Genomic DNA, 13,876 nt, shown 5'->3' with positions numbered 1-13,876 from the left:
GGTAGCAGACGGCCGAAGAACATCATCATCGGGGTCAATAATGGCGTGGAGGAAGTGGGAACTGGTCAGACCCGTCACTGCACCCCGGGCCCCATAACAAAGCCCGGAATGTTTGCTTGGTTTGCTGCTCTGAGGCCTCAGGCAGGACTTTGAGCTGTCACCAACCGCAAGAAGAGTCCGAGATCGAGCAACATGCTATAGCACTCACGTGCACTAAACGATTCTGCAATACATTTATATATACAATATATGCTATATTGAACTATGCTGTTTTGAGGTTGAACAGAAATTATGAGCTCTCGAGGTCAGTATCAAGCTTGGCTTCGTTCTTTGTCAACATGCGTTAACGTTAACTCAGTAGACCGAAGCCCAACTCTAAATCGATAATTTGTATCGTACCTAAAGGTACTGTACCTGAATTCAAGCAAGCGGAAAACCCCTGCTGGATACTCTGGGTTTGAACCTGCAGCCACTGGGCACATAGACAACGCCCAATATGCCTCTGACAGGGTGCGTCATCATCCCAATCATGCCATGCGTCCGCTAACACAGCCAGGGTCTTCTTCATTCCCTCAAATCCAAATACATCTACTGTCCTGGGAACAGTAAAAGAGCGCCTCACTTCTGTCTTCGCGGACGAGGCAACACCCGTCTCCCGCTGGGCCTTGGAGCACAAACTGATGCGCGACACACCATCATGTCTTCCTCCCTCAGGGTCACAACGGCCAACAGCTCCCAAAATTATGCAGTTTCTCTCATTAACATACTACCCTAATCATGGATTTATATACACTTCTCACCCGTCTGCGGACGGTGGCCCCGGCACTGCAACACCATCAACAGCACCGACGCCAGCAAGCTCGCAATCCTCGCAGCAGGCACCTGGCTCTACAGGACCAATGGTAATGACGACCGTCCCGCTCTCGTCAACAAGCTCTCTATATCAGCATTTCGCATATGCGTGCCAGCCCTTCTGGGCGCCTAGACACACGGTCACGGTGCCGAACGGCGTCGTCTACGAGATCGGCGACTTTAGAGTCCGCGTTGGCGATGTACGGCAGACACAGCCCGCTGCGCGGGTAAGGGGAACAGTCATTGAGATTGAGTGGCGGGGTCCGTCGCTGGTTACGACGTTGTCAGGATTGTATCAAGCGAGGAGAGCGAAGAAGGCGAGGGCGTCAAATCCCTATACGTGGGATGCAGGAGAGAATGCTGAGCATGAAGACGAAGACTCAGGCATTGACATGGCGTTTCCAGATGGTGTCGAGGAGGCGGATATCGATGCCGAGTACGCTGTTACTGCGTCGTTGATCAGGGAGTTCTGGGCGAAACTGGGAATTGAGGGGGCGAGGGAGGCTATTCTTGTGCCTGATGTTGGGAAGGAGATTAAGGCGCGACTGAGAGAGTTGAAGAAAGAGCAGGGTAAGGAGGGGGTTAAGTCTTTTGGGCATGAGGATGGGAGTGGGCAGGTGGTGGATGAGGATCCTGACCCAGATGCTGGTGTTGATGTCGCCAGGCAGTTCATGGAGATTTTCAGGTTTAACCGATAAGTGGCATTGAAGGGCTATGTTTTCTCAAGTGATAACCACTTTAAACAAGAGCTTGGCAGATTATATATACTATAAAGTATGTAGATATCAAAGCCAGTCGCTGATAGGGAAATCATCAATTCATCGTTCAGAAGTCAACCGGCCGCGCAAGTCACTCCATGTTAGAGACAGGATATATGACTGAAGTGAAAATGTGGATGACACTAGATACAAGCTAAAACCTAGCATACGTAAGGGGCAAGGAACGCGAAGTTTAAAAAGAGTGGTATCGGTGCCGCCTGCTGTACCCGGATTACTGAAATCGAGGGCACTTAGCTTGCTAAGTTTGTATCAAACTAAGCCTACCCAACCCTACATGACAATCAAAGAGATAGGTGTAATAAGTCGAAGAGAGAACAGGAAATGGGCAATAAAAGCCTTTACAACCAGCAATTGCTGTATCCGCAATTAGATGGGTTACATTCAAGATATGACAACTAAGATGAGACAGTTGGGAAGTGTCCACACCTTCTTCGCTAACGATAGACATCATAAGATAAAGAGGCATTTATTTTTGCATCATGAGTTGCACGAATTCGTTGTCTGCGTCTGATTAGTATCGTCTTGACCACCACAAGGTAAGGGCAACGTACAGTCAATACGGCCGTCACCGTCCTGATCCGCTTCGCGGATCATCTCATCGACCTCATCATCGGTGAGCTTCTCACCAATGGAGGTCATGACGTGGCGCAGTTCGGCAGCCGAGATAAAACCGTTGTTGTCGCGATCGAAAACCTTGAAGGCCTCGCGGATTTCCTCCTCGGAGTCGGTGTCCTTCATCTTTCTGGCCATCATCGTAAGGAACTCTATGGAAGCGGTCAGTAACCGATTCATCCACACGATATTTTAAGGAACTGTATATCGCATACCTGGGAAATCGATGGTGCCGTTGTTGTCAGCGTCGACTTCGTTGATCATGTCCTGAAGTTCAGACTCTGAGGGGTTCTGGCCGAGCGAGCGCATAACAGTGCCGAGCTCCTTGGTGGTGATCTGGCCTAGTTTGTAGGTCAATATCGAGTCAAACAATTCAGAGTTGTTGCCGACGCTATATATGCGATTGCGTTGCCGGGAGTAGTGCACTAACCATCGCCATCCTTGTCCTATTAAACGCGGATAAAATTAGTATCTTACTGGGAAAGCACTCGCACCCATATCGGCATATTCAGGGCTACTTACAAACAGGGAGAAGGCCTCCTTGTACTCGGAGACTTGCTCTTCGGTCAGAGAATCGGCCTGTGATTGTAGTCGTCAGCTCATCTGCGCAGTACAACGGTAGATCTGCCCCGCAGAGTGGGGGATATATTTTGACGCAATGTCTAGGGGAGACGAGAGGTAAAGCGTACCATGGTGAGACTAGTGAGAGAGGATGTTGCGAAAATTGAAGATGGGATGAGGATGAGACAAAAATGAGGAGAAATAACACGAGCGAAGGAGACGTTGGTGGAGATGAGCGGTGGTGGGGGGAAAGAGAGAGTTAAGGGGACTCCCCTGTCGCCTCAAACCACAATAATAATAGACCACCTCAGCGGCCACTGAGCTGAATGCCTGGCAAGGCGGTCGCTTAGTCCAAAACGTGACCCGCTCCGGCCAGTCGCTGGCTTGGGCCATCCGCGAAGGGCTGGAAGGCTGATTCTCAGCTCAGCTCTCACCTATTGCTCTCCCACTTTCCAATGTCTTTGTTGGTTCTAACTCGTATTATCTTGACTATCTTATAGTGACGTGGTCCCTTGGCAAACAGAGATTTGGAGAAACAGCACGCGGCCCTAACTGCTTCTTGTTGAGCCGCTAAGAGCTTCTACAACTAGTGGATATCATGGCGCCTCTAAGCAATTAACCCGCTGCTTTTCCACGCAATCTTTCAGCCTGAAGAGACGCAGCGCTGCATTGGACCAGCCAACTTGCCAGATTATTGCTGGCCAGGGACCATGGTTCCTTGGATTGATCTCCGGATGGATGGAAAAGCCGGTGCGAATGGCTGTCGATTTTCCTGAAGACTCCATCAATGGGTGATGGAATTCGGAATAGAGTACCATTGAGTCGAAACGGCGACTGGTTATGCATACTGTCGGCATTTAACAGGTTATTATCCTGTAGGAACCAAGTCCTGAAAGCATGAGTAGAAGTGGATCGGCAGGCACAGCGCAAGATGTGCATAAACCCCATGCTCTGTAACCCGTAGAGTGATCAAGCTCAACTCTTTGCCACATCTATCCTTGCCGACTAGCATAGTTCGATCGGGTCCACGCATATCTTGGACAGACATTCCTTGGCTTTTGAGCCTATTCAGCAGCGTAACGTCGAGGGAGGCTGGAGCTGTGTGGCCCAGGCCAGGTACATTGACCCCCAAACAGGACTAGCGGGGATCTCTCACGTGGGCAGCAGTGATCAAGCTGCCGATGTCCGCTGCTGGCTGGATCGCCGTTACGTCGTGCTAGTTCCGGACCTCCAAACAGCTCTGCTACTTCTTCACAGCTCTTTAATCAAGACAATTTGCTACGTTGTTCGTCAATATTTGCAGAGTACTGTCTCATTCTGTCTGTGTGACCAATGATGCTCAACCGACCATAAAGGACACTCTACAGCAGGATCCGGGGTAATCAACGGCCGTTAATCGTCCACGATGTGGCGGGACCGCACCAATCTGTACATACGACCCTACCCTTGCTTATGCGCCTTTCTCTGTGCCCACACTAACTTATATGACTCTGCAGCTATATCTCCTACCGTCAGTCGTTCACACATCATCCCGCGAAGAAGCCGCGATACCTCGGCGCCCCCAATGGCTTCTCCGACACGGCGTCGCAGTCCGAAGAAAGCCGGCGACTCATCTCCGAGTCTACGGGGATAGACGACGATGGCGATGCGATCATCGAGATGGACGTGCTCCCGCCGCGCTGGGTAGATGTCCAGGAAGATGTAACGGACCTACTTGCCGACATTGCGCAGAAGTCGGCACAACTTGACAAATTACACCACAAACACCTGTTACCGGGATTTGGCGATGAAGATATACGTAAACAAGACGAACGAATGATTGAACGGTTTACTCAGGAGATCACGCGCGGCTTCCATGAGTGTCAGAAGCATGTTAAGCGGATCGAGGTCATGGTGCACGAGGCCAAACAACAAGGGGGTGTCAGTAGCGGAGACGAGACTATGGCGAAGAACATCCAGATATCACTCGCTTCAAGAGTTCAAGAAGCCAGCGCGCAGTTCCGGAAGAAACAAAGTACCTATCTACGAAGTGAGGCAGCCCGGTCCCTCGATCCCGAACCAGCTTGCTAACCCATGCGTTTATAGAACTGCGAGGACTCGAGGACACAGCCTCCCAGTTCGATCGCTCCGCTACTCCCATGCAACAAAACCCATACACAGACCCATCGTTAATGGAGTCCGACGCCGACAAATCCTTCTCGCAAACAACCCTACAGCAAACAACACAACGGATGACCGGACAGAACGACGCTGCCATCCTACAACGAGAGCGAGAGATCAATGACATCGCCAAGGGTATCATCGAGCTGTCTGATATCTTCCGGGAGCTGCAAACAATGGTCATCGACCAAGGCACCATGCTCGACCGGATAGACTATAACGTGGAGAGAATGAACACCGACGTCAAATCGGCCCAGAAGGAACTCAATGTGGTACGTTTCTACCATATTCGACAAGCTCCTGATCTGAGTCCGAAAAAGCAAAGCTAACTGACTGATCGTACAGGCAACCGGCTACCAAAAACGAACCACAAAGCGCAAGATTATCCTCCTCCTAATCCTCCTAGTAGCAGGCATGATCATCGTTCTCCTCGTCAAGCCCAAGAACCACTCTTCTTCATCCTCAGAACCTGCTCCCGCACCAGCCCCTCCACCTCCCGCCCAGCCAGAGAATCTACCGCCCGCTCTACGGTCGCGGGGGTACGACATCGCGTATAGCCGGCCGCGCTCTCCGTCATTGACGCGGGTCGCGAGGAGTAAATGGAGTGATCCTGACATATATCGATAATCATTTGTGTTTTTTAGAGATACCATGATGATAGCCTTGAGAATATTATTTTAATTCGATGAAGCAGAACTTTGTGCTTCCAATAGTAGTTCATATCAACTATCACTCCAACATATTTAAAATAGGTAAGTGATGCATGAGTCAGGTGGGCGACAATGGCTAAAATTCAAAAAAAAAAAAAAAAAGGTGACCGAATAAATAGCTGATCCGGAATCAAGTCCACAGGGGAAATCCGCAGGCTCATTGCGGCTCAGCTTTGAGCATGGCTCTCCTGGTTTAACAGCTCCGCAACGTCCGCGTCTAGATCCCCGCCGGCGAACTGAGCATAGTCCTCTTCTTCGTGAGCAACCTTCCTCTTCTTGGTGTGGAACCCGTTCATGCTCTCTTGTGGCATTTCGCCATAAGCTGTCGGAGAAGGCTGGCCGAACCCAGTGAGTCCCGGGATGGACGCATCAGCGGGCTGGTCAGGCCCTAATGAGAAGCCTGCGAACCCCGCGGCTCCGTTTCCGGCATTGGACGCTGTGTTTTGCGGTTCTTGCTTCGGCGAGCCGATCGGAGTGATGGCCTCGACAGGAGGCGGCGTGAGAGCCTCAACCTCCGGGCGCGCAACGCCTTCACCGCTTGCTCCGAGAGTTCCTTGGTCGTCTGCAGGAGTGTTCTCTGCGGAGAGCCCTCTCATAATTGCGTCCTCGACGTCCCGTTTCTTTGATTCAGTTTCTGACTTCTTGTCCTGCAATTGCAATGATAGAGCTTCTTCCTTTGCCAAGGCAGTGCGATTGGTGTCCAAAATTTTCTCCAAGCCGTCGATAAGGGCAAGGCGTGCCTTGATGACCTCGGATACGGAACTCTCCGCGTTTGCGAGCGTTTTCAGGAGTTGGCTGAGTCGAGCAGCATGCACAGGAGGCGACGGGAATGGGGTATTAGGATCGTTCATCTTCTCATACTCCGCGGTGGCAGTCGTATCAGATGTGCCAGAGGCAACAGCGGCCTTGGAAAGTGCTATTTGGAGTGGTACTAAGGGCTGCAACTCCGACGGCGTCGAGCCAGATGGGCTGGAGAACAGCGAGCCACCTAGTAAGGGCTTCTTACCAGTAGAGCGCGATTTATCGATGTCTAGTCAGTTTAGCATACGGTCGAGTCCATGGGCTGCGGCGAGCTTAACTTACCATCCACTCGGGCCTCAACGGCATCTTGAATTGGAGGCTCAAAAATGTTCCGTTGTCTCCAGACCTCAACCACCCTTCTGATCTTCTGCTGGATGTCATTCGATGCGCCCTTGTATGCAGATGCCACGGCCTCGGCAATGACCTGTCTAGTGTTAACACAACGCCCCTTCCTTCTTTGCTTCCATTATGCGAGCACTAACGGGTGAGAATGCGATGAGGAAATCTTCTTTGCGTCGTGCCCTTGATTGCTGTGCAACCTCTGTTCACTGTATTAGCACCGTGCACCGTAGAATTCTTCGTTTTAATACGTACCGTTTGCGAGGTATATCAGGTTGAGACGTTTCGGTGCCGGCGAGTCGCGAAGCTTCTGAAGCCAAAGCTGTGCAGTCCTTTCAGCATGTCGCCTAGTTATCACTGTTAGTAAGGCATCGATTAATTGACTCTGAATTTTTGCACCTGTGAAACATGACCCATTGCGCAACAGTCACGATGCCCTCCTGGGTTTCATTGAGAGCCGATAGCTTAGCCTTCACGGAATCATCGGTATAAGCCATGATGGCATCGAGTGTTTAAGAGCAATAGCTCTAGCGGTAGGTGAATGACTGAAATATTTGAAAATCGAGGAACCTGGATTAATCGCGTGTTGGTTGCTTCGCCGTTTGCGCTGAACACTATCCTGCCGAGCTCGGAGAATCGACTTGAAGCTTCACACAGCACTCGAGACTGCAACTGCCTGAAATCCTAGAAAAAAGCACCCGCCCCGCTTTCGAAAGTGATAAAAGGCGTTTTCAGATAGTTCACTTCTGAGCAAGAGTTGAGCTAGAAGCAACATTGAAGCTCCCCCCGTTGCACCTGCAGGTCCGAGCTCCTTCACCGCCTTTTGGGCAGAATCCCCGGCCTCAGCCATCGTCTCCCTAACACTCCCTCCAAGAAGCCACCTGGAACATCACTTTCTCATCAATTTTCGTTTGCAGGCCTCTCGATCAAATACACCACTATATAAGAAGTCCCAATTTGTTGTCGATTACAGAAACCTCACCATGGCCGACCGTTTCCCGTCATTGGAGGACTTCTCTGCGGGTGAGTTACCCGCATTACCTACTTGTACTGCCCCTAAGGCTAACTATACATCATAGGGCAGACTGAAGCTATCGAGACCAACGGAGCCGATGAGAGCGACTTCTTAGCCCGCGAGAGAGCTGCCCTTGGCGACGATGCCGAACAATTTGCGACTGCCCAAGACGCTACCGCTACAGATGTCAACAATGACGACTTACTCGGAGGTGCGGATGAGACACAGGCCAATGCTGGACCTGAGATTTCGGGGTTTGAATCTTCGTTCCCGGCTATAGAAACAGACAATGAGGTATGGAGATCGTTAGGAAATACGTCGGTGGGATGTCGGTGGGCTAATGTGTCTTGATGTCTACAGCAAGTTGGTCCTGGCGGCACGATCACCGGAACAGGAGCCCCATTCCCGCCAACCGCCTTCTCAAGCTACGAGGCCCCTGAGGAGGAGGCTGAGCCTGTCCGGTATGTCCCAACCTTGCCCCCTACCCTAAGGTTTTCGACTGTCGTCGTTCTCTCTCGCTCCATGATCATATGCTAACCTTCGTTTGCTGCTAGGGAATGGCGCGAGAAGCGTGATGCGGACATTGCTCGCCGAGCGGAGATCTCAAACGAGAAGAAGGAATCCACCGTTAAGAAAGCCCAGGAAGATATTGACGACTTCTACGTGTCCTACAACAATAAGACGGATAAGCTCCGCGCCCAAACCGCCGCCGAGGCCGAGCAATTCCTTGCGAAACGCGAAGACACATCGTCCGGAGGCACAAGCTGGGAGCGTATCGCGAAGCTGGTGGATGTCTCTGGAAAGGGTACCCGGGGCGGTGCCAACGGATCAGGAAAGGAGCGCTTTCGGGAGTTGCTGCTCAACCTCAAGAAGGACGAGAAGGCCCCCGGTGCCAGTGGGGTTTGAACTTAATCTTATGCTGATTCACTAATTTTCTGGCCCTTTTTTCTCTTCGACTCATGTACGTAAATAAAGCAGTTTCCTTCTTAGCTTCTATGCCACCTTTTTATTCCTTTTGATATCTTGCTGTGGGCATACGTTTGGTTGTTGAAGGGATGCGGGAGTTTCTATGGCTTATGGAGGGTGATTATCATTTGTATTTCGAGACATGAAACCTTAATACTCTGAATAATTGCTTCCTGAGAGTATTCACATACTTGAAAGTCCCCGTATATGTACTGGCATTTAGAAAATACAAGACATTATGCATAAATGGCTAGTACTTTTGGCACTTCAATCCAACTCCGTGATATCACCACCTGGCTCTCCGACTTCTTCCACTTGATTGTTTTTGCCCTCCAGTTCGATTTGCTCAAGCTTCTTGCGGCCTTCTTCCGTCGTGGCATCGACGATGCCCTCTTCGAGACTAAGCATACCGCTTTCCCCGAGCTTCTCAACCACATCCTCAGCCTCTGGAACGCTCATCTTCCCGAGGACCTTGTTGACCTCATCCAATGATTCTGATGCAAGTGCAGTTTGTAGCTCCTTAGAGAAGGACTCGAAGATCTTGCGGGCCTCGACCTCGACGGGTTCGGCAGGGTTGCTGGACGGAATGTTAATGGTGATCTTAGTGTTGGGGTCGACGGCATGAAGTTGAATCTGTTCCACTCCGGCGGGGTCGTTCGATGCGGAGCTGTCTTTGGCAAGTTCGGCGGCGCGGGTCTTGATCTTATGATATGTTTCGTTGACGTCGTTGCGGAAAAGCGTAGCCGCTTGGTGTTCCTTGGTCGTGATTCTACACAAATTCAGGGTCAGCAATCCATATCCTAGTAAATGGTCCAGGGCATACATACCGCTTGAAGAAAAGGGAAATACCGTCGGGACCAAGCGAGCGACAGTATTGTAGTAGAAGTGCTTGGTGCACACATTGACGAGCATAATCCTCCTTGCCCTCCATCTGACTATTGAAAGCTTCAACAAGTAAACCGTCCGTTTCTTTCTCCGCAACGATCTTTGGGTTATTCGTGATGTATTGATGCAGAGCTCGGTAGTCATTGCGGTCGATTTTTGCAAACTTCTTGGCTGAAGCGCTGGCCTGTATGCTGTCCGGGTCATCGACAGCATCGTCATCCTTGCCCACCTCCATCGAAGGACCTGATCCCGCACCCGGGTTCAAAAGCTCAACCGAGCTAGACTTTCCTGTCGTTGGTGCCGCGCTCTGCGCTTTGCTGACGTGCGAAGTATCAAAGCCCATATGAATAGATTCACTTGTAATCTTGCTGCCCTCCTCCTTCTCGAGCTCGGCAAGCTTTGTGAGAAGTTGCTTTTGTAGATCTTCCACTTTGTCCCTGTGTCCCAGTACACCCTTCACATATGCTTGGAAAAGATCGTCCGATTTCGATTCTTCGACCTCCTTCTTGACCTGGTCTACCAAGGCGCTCATCATCTGAGAGTATTTCGGTTGTTCCTGCTGCGTGTGGACGCCCTCCGGAGCCGCAGGGGGCTTATCGTGTGCGGGGTTGCTTGCAATTTCCATGAGATATGAAAAAATAACCTCCTCTGGATTTGTTATAGAGCCCTCCTTCTCTTTAAAGGATGTGAGAAGCTTCTCAATTCGCGCAAGCAGGCCATCGTTGATGATGCGCTCATACTTTAGGGTCTTGATGTCGTGACGCCGTTGCTCTCGTTGTTGGTGAATCTGCGCTTGCTTCGCTCGAATAAAAGACCGCTTGTCGACATTGGGGTGCACTTCGACATCCGAGTCGTCGGACAGCTCAAGAGCGTCCCATTTGCTGTAGTCGAGCACCATTTTGAACGGAGAACTATACAATGGAGGGGTGAAAAGGTGGGGTACAAAACAAGAGGAATTGAGATTTGAATAGATTCAAAGATGAGAATGGGCCAAGATAAATAGCCTGTGAAAAACTCGTATCTTCAAGAAAAATGTCGGTCTTGTGATCACAGATCAATAGTGCCAACAACAAGACCCGTTTTCGAGGTGTCTCGATTGCTCTCTGCGACCTTCCATCGGAGCCTCATGATGGGCGGTAAGATGCGGCAGAACTCGGGTCTCTCCGATGGCTACGATTCCGTTCCGTCGGGATTTTGGTAGCTGCAACCACTCGCATCTGATTCAACTCTACCCCAAATCTCAAAGCGGTTCTGTCAATTGTGGCCCGGGAATTGACTTTGCGCATCTGTCATGAGCTCCCCACATATATACTTTGCTGCTCACTGAGATATGGCATCTGGTCTTCCGGCTGTTACATCATATTGACCTGCCCTTCACAGCGCTTTGTCAAGTCCGAAATGCGCGGCTTCAGCCTCCGGGCTTCCTGGGCCACAGGGGCTCACTTCAGGCCAGTTACTGCTCATAATGGAGGCATCCTGACAAGTTTACGCCTTGAACTTCATTCAGCTGCTTTCGGCCGCGGCACTCACGATGTCGTCATCCGGCCATTCTCGGACCTTTCGGCCTCGTTCGTTACTCGCAGACATCGCATCGACCGAAGCCATGGGCCAGCAAGCATATTGTTTCCACAAAATGCGCGAAATGCACGTTTAGGATCACCAGTTTTTGAACAACTCCGCACTTTCTCCTCCACGCAACGAGTTCTCGAAGCCAACCCGTCTACCCCGACAAGCAAGGTCCCTCCCGCAGAAAACAAGAAGAAGCAGGACGAGGATAAAGATGAAGGATTTGAGTTATCGGAAAAGGCAGCTCAAGCGGCGCAGGTAAATCTTCGCGCAAAGCTCAACAAAGACGGTGCTAGCGGCAAAAGCTCTGGATTCAAGGAGGTGTGGAGGCTATTGCTCATCGCACGCCCTGAAGCAAGGAAACTTGCTTTGGCCTTCATTTGCTTGCTGATATCGTCCTCGATTACCATGTCCCTTCCCTTCTCCATCGGCAAAATCATTGATGCGTCGTCGAAGGCAGAAGAAGGCGGTGACTTCTTATTCGGATTGAGCCCTACTATGTTTTACGGTGCCTTGGCCAGTATTCTCGCGCTAGGTGCGACGGCAAACTACGGCCGTATCATCATCCTGCGAATTGTCGGTGAGCGCATCGTCGCCAGAACTCGTTCAAGACTTTTCCGCCAGACCTTCGTACAGGACGCTGAGTTCTTCGATGCAAATCGTGTTGGTGACTTGATCTCTCGACTCAGTTCTGACACCATCATTGTTGGCAAGAGTATCACCCAGAACCTCTCAGATGGGCTGCGCGCAGCTGTCAGTGGTGCAGCCGGCTTTGGTATGATGGCTTATGTCAGTCTCAAGCTTTCTAGCATCCTATTATTATTGCTGCCCCCAATTGGTCTGGGAGCAATTTTCTACGGAAGAGCCATCAGGAACCTCAGCCGCAAGATCCAGAGAAACTTGGGCACTCTGACCAAGATTGCAGAAGAGCGTCTGGGAAATGTCAAAACGAGCCAATCATTCGCCGGGGAAGTTGTCGAAGTCAACCGATATAACACTCAAGTGCGAAAGATCTTCGAACTTGGAAAGAAGGAATCGCTGATCAGTGCTACGTTCTTCAGCTCTGTAGGTTCACTCTTTGCTGGGTCTTGGGGATTTAGCTGATGATTTTTTAGACTGGACTCATGGGTAACCTAACAATTCTGGCGCTTCTCTATGTAGGAGGTGGCATGGTCAAGTCTGGAGCCATCAGCATCGGAGAGCTTACTTCTTTCTTGATGTACACGGCTTACGCAGGCTCTAGCATGTTTGGCATGTCCAGCTTCTATTCCGAATTGATGAAGGGTGTGGGAGCTGCCAGTCGATTGTTTGAACTTCAGGACCGTCAGCCAACCATTTCGCCAACCAAGGGTTCCAAGGTTGTGACTGCCCGTGGTCCTATTCGTTTCGAGAACGTCTCTTTTAGCTACCCGACCAGACCCGCTGTTCCTATTTTTAAGGAACTCAACTTCGAGATCCCCCAAGGCACGAACGTTGCCATTGTTGGTCCCTCGGGAGGTGGTAAATCTACCATTGCTTCGCTACTCCTGCGCTTCTATAGCCCCACTGAGGGTCGCGTCTTGATCAACGGCAAGAACGTGAACGAAATGAACGCAAAGCAACTCCGGAGGAAGATCGGAGTTGTCGCACAGGAGCCTGTCCTCTTTTCTGGCACCATCGCTGAGAATATTTCGTATGGAAGCCCACAAGCGACTAGGTCCGAAATCGTCGCAGCGGCCAGGAAGGCAAACTGTCAATTCATCAGCGACTTTGTAAGTCGAGGTCGCCCATTGTCTCGTTTCTTCCCTATGCTAACATACCATAGCCTGACGGCCTTGACACTCAGGTGGGACCTCGCGGAGCTCAACTTTCCGGAGGGCAAAAGCAGCGAATTGCAATTGCTCGTGCACTCATCAAAGACCCCGATATCTTGATTCTCGACGAAGCTACCTCCGCCCTTGACGCAGAATCCGAAACTCTAGTCAACAGCGCTCTTGCGGCACTTCTCCGTGGCAACAACACTACTATCAGCATTGCCCACAGACTCTCCACTATTAAGCGATCTGACTCAATCGTCGTTCTTGGTAACGACGGAAAGGTCGCTGAACAGGGAACCTATGAAGAACTAAGCTCACGCCCGGATGGCGCATTCACGAAACTGATGGAGTGGCAGCTAAGCGGCGGGGATTCACAGCCGCCTCACAGCTCTCTCAGAGAGAAGCCTTGGGAAGTACAACCTGAGGAAATACTTCCCGAGGAGGACAATGACGCTGAAACTAGCGACAAATCTGATCGACAACAATAAGCGATCTTCGAGTTTGTCTCAACACTTACATATCACGACACCTTATATTTTTCTTTAGCCTTTTCTTGCATTCAAATCACAGTCTAGGGTCTTTGCGCGCAGCGCAGGTCTGAGTGACACTGTGATGATACACCTGTACATGATTACGCATTTGAGCTGTGGAAGTTCCAGGTTTGACGGGTTTAGACCTGATCACTTATCATAATTGTTAAGATAGACATAATAGAGAAAACTCAACTCTGCCAGGTACGCTTTCAAAATAGATCAATACCTACCTAGATCGAAGTCAGTTGATGCCTGTCACTTGAATCTATGGAGAACGTGACTATGTCTTGGCATTCGGGGT

At 50.6% G+C, this 13,876-nt stretch overlaps 7 protein-coding genes across 7 annotated transcripts; 4 read left to right on the top strand and 3 right to left on the bottom strand.

The window, feature by feature from the left end:
• Window positions 1–209: 209 nt before the first annotated feature.
• BDV14DRAFT_1491 (uncharacterized protein) lies at window positions 210–1,829 on the top strand. The gene is made up of 3 exons (XM_073766522.1): window positions 210–304; window positions 362–510; window positions 557–1,829. The coding sequence occupies exons 2-3, from the start codon at window positions 497–499 to the stop codon at window positions 1,548–1,550; spliced, it is 1,008 nt and encodes a 335-aa protein (XP_073633713.1). The 5' UTR covers window positions 210–304; window positions 362–496; the 3' UTR covers window positions 1,551–1,829.
• BDV14DRAFT_1429 (calmodulin) lies at window positions 1,824–3,396 on the bottom strand. Its single transcript, XM_073766373.1, has 7 exons — window positions 3,195–3,396; window positions 2,933–3,121; window positions 2,766–2,822; window positions 2,674–2,689; window positions 2,459–2,584; window positions 2,183–2,395; window positions 1,824–2,132 (listed from the first exon to the last, which is right to left on the bottom strand). The coding sequence occupies exons 2-7, from the start codon at window positions 2,933–2,935 to the stop codon at window positions 2,098–2,100; spliced, it is 450 nt and encodes a 149-aa protein (XP_073633712.1). The 5' UTR covers window positions 2,936–3,121; window positions 3,195–3,396; the 3' UTR covers window positions 1,824–2,097.
• A 541-nt stretch (window positions 3,397–3,937) lies between these two features.
• BDV14DRAFT_161826 (t-SNARE syntaxin TLG2) lies at window positions 3,938–5,743 on the top strand. Its single transcript, XM_073766815.1, has 4 exons — window positions 3,938–4,232; window positions 4,301–4,833; window positions 4,890–5,236; window positions 5,310–5,743. Exons 1-4 carry the CDS (start codon window positions 4,210–4,212, stop codon window positions 5,589–5,591), a joined length of 1,185 nt encoding a protein of 394 aa, XP_073633711.1. The 5' UTR covers window positions 3,938–4,209; the 3' UTR covers window positions 5,592–5,743.
• A 36-nt stretch (window positions 5,744–5,779) lies between these two features.
• Window positions 5,780–7,569, bottom strand: BDV14DRAFT_161824 (CTD-interacting domain-containing protein). The gene is made up of 5 exons (XM_073766814.1): window positions 7,214–7,569; window positions 7,070–7,161; window positions 6,958–7,016; window positions 6,758–6,899; window positions 5,780–6,704 (listed from the first exon to the last, which is right to left on the bottom strand). Exons 1-5 carry the CDS (start codon window positions 7,309–7,311, stop codon window positions 5,842–5,844), a joined length of 1,254 nt encoding a protein of 417 aa, XP_073633710.1. The 5' UTR covers window positions 7,312–7,569; the 3' UTR covers window positions 5,780–5,841.
• Window positions 7,570–7,684: 115 nt separating this feature from the next.
• Window positions 7,685–8,888, top strand: BDV14DRAFT_1401 (clathrin light chain CLC1). The gene is made up of 4 exons (XM_073766326.1): window positions 7,685–7,837; window positions 7,894–8,123; window positions 8,190–8,290; window positions 8,384–8,888. Exons 1-4 carry the CDS (start codon window positions 7,798–7,800, stop codon window positions 8,733–8,735), a joined length of 723 nt encoding a protein of 240 aa, XP_073633709.1. The 5' UTR covers window positions 7,685–7,797; the 3' UTR covers window positions 8,736–8,888.
• Window positions 8,889–9,062: 174 nt separating this feature from the next.
• On the bottom strand, window positions 9,063–10,578 carry BDV14DRAFT_186478 (Hsp90 co-chaperone CDC37; the record flags this gene model as incomplete). The annotated part of the gene is made up of 2 exons (XM_073770821.1): window positions 9,063–9,564; window positions 9,623–10,578. 2 exons carry the CDS (start codon window positions 10,576–10,578, stop codon window positions 9,063–9,065), a joined length of 1,458 nt encoding a protein of 485 aa, XP_073633708.1.
• Window positions 10,579–10,883: 305 nt separating this feature from the next.
• mdr2 (ATP-binding cassette permease mdr2) lies at window positions 10,884–13,785 on the top strand. The gene is made up of 3 exons (XM_073766813.1): window positions 10,884–12,311; window positions 12,362–12,997; window positions 13,051–13,785. The coding sequence occupies exons 1-3, from the start codon at window positions 11,079–11,081 to the stop codon at window positions 13,528–13,530; spliced, it is 2,349 nt and encodes a 782-aa protein (XP_073633707.1). The 5' UTR covers window positions 10,884–11,078; the 3' UTR covers window positions 13,531–13,785.
• Window positions 13,786–13,876: the final 91 nt, after the last annotated feature.

This window comes from Aspergillus stella-maris (assembly GCF_047715825.1).
Source record: "Aspergillus stella-maris strain CBS 113639 unplaced genomic scaffold BDV14scaffold_1, whole genome shotgun sequence".
Classification (NCBI taxonomy): domain Eukaryota; kingdom Fungi; phylum Ascomycota; class Eurotiomycetes; order Eurotiales; family Aspergillaceae; genus Aspergillus; species Aspergillus stella-maris.
The sequence above is the reverse complement of the archived record's forward strand: the minus strand, read 5'-3'. Positions and strand labels throughout refer to the sequence as shown.

Excerpts from the sequence above, each read along its gene's own strand:
- BDV14DRAFT_1429 (XM_073766373.1), bottom strand. Across the intron at positions 2,396-2,458 it reads CGGCACCATCGATTTCCCAG|AGTTCCTTACGATGATGGCC; the intron begins GTATGCGATATA and ends CCGCTTCCATAG. Across the intron at positions 2,133-2,182 it reads CGGTGACGGCCGTATTGACT|ACAACGAATTCGTGCAACTC; the intron begins GTACGTTGCCCT and ends AATCAGACGCAG.
- BDV14DRAFT_161826 (XM_073766815.1), top strand. The coding sequence starts at position 4,210 with ATGTGGCGGGACCGCACCAATCT. Across the intron at positions 4,233-4,300 it reads TGGCGGGACCGCACCAATCT|CTATATCTCCTACCGTCAGT; the intron begins GTACATACGACC and ends ATGACTCTGCAG. Across the intron at positions 5,237-5,309 it reads CCCAGAAGGAACTCAATGTG|GCAACCGGCTACCAAAAACG; the intron begins GTACGTTTCTAC and ends CTGATCGTACAG.
- BDV14DRAFT_161824 (XM_073766814.1), bottom strand. The coding sequence starts at position 7,311 with ATGGCTTATACCGATGATTCCGTGAAGGCTAAGCTATCGGCTCTCAAT. Across the intron at positions 7,162-7,213 it reads CAATGGGTCATGTTTCACAG|GCGACATGCTGAAAGGACTG; the intron begins GTGCAAAAATTC and ends AGTGATAACTAG. Across the intron at positions 6,705-6,757 it reads CGTTGAGGCCCGAGTGGATG|ACATCGATAAATCGCGCTCT; the intron begins GTAAGTTAAGCT and ends TAAACTGACTAG.
- BDV14DRAFT_1401 (XM_073766326.1), top strand. The coding sequence starts at position 7,798 with ATGGCCGACCGTTTCCCGTCATTGGAGGACTTCTCTGCGG. Across the intron at positions 7,838-7,893 it reads ATTGGAGGACTTCTCTGCGG|GGCAGACTGAAGCTATCGAG; the intron begins GTGAGTTACCCG and ends TATACATCATAG. Across the intron at positions 8,124-8,189 it reads CTATAGAAACAGACAATGAG|CAAGTTGGTCCTGGCGGCAC; the intron begins GTATGGAGATCG and ends TGATGTCTACAG.
- mdr2 (XM_073766813.1), top strand. The coding sequence starts at position 11,079 with ATGCGCGGCTTCAGCCTCCGGGCTTCCTGGGCCACAGGGGCTCACTTC. Across the intron at positions 12,312-12,361 it reads GTGCTACGTTCTTCAGCTCT|ACTGGACTCATGGGTAACCT; the intron begins GTAGGTTCACTC and ends ATGATTTTTTAG. Across the intron at positions 12,998-13,050 it reads GTCAATTCATCAGCGACTTT|CCTGACGGCCTTGACACTCA; the intron begins GTAAGTCGAGGT and ends AACATACCATAG.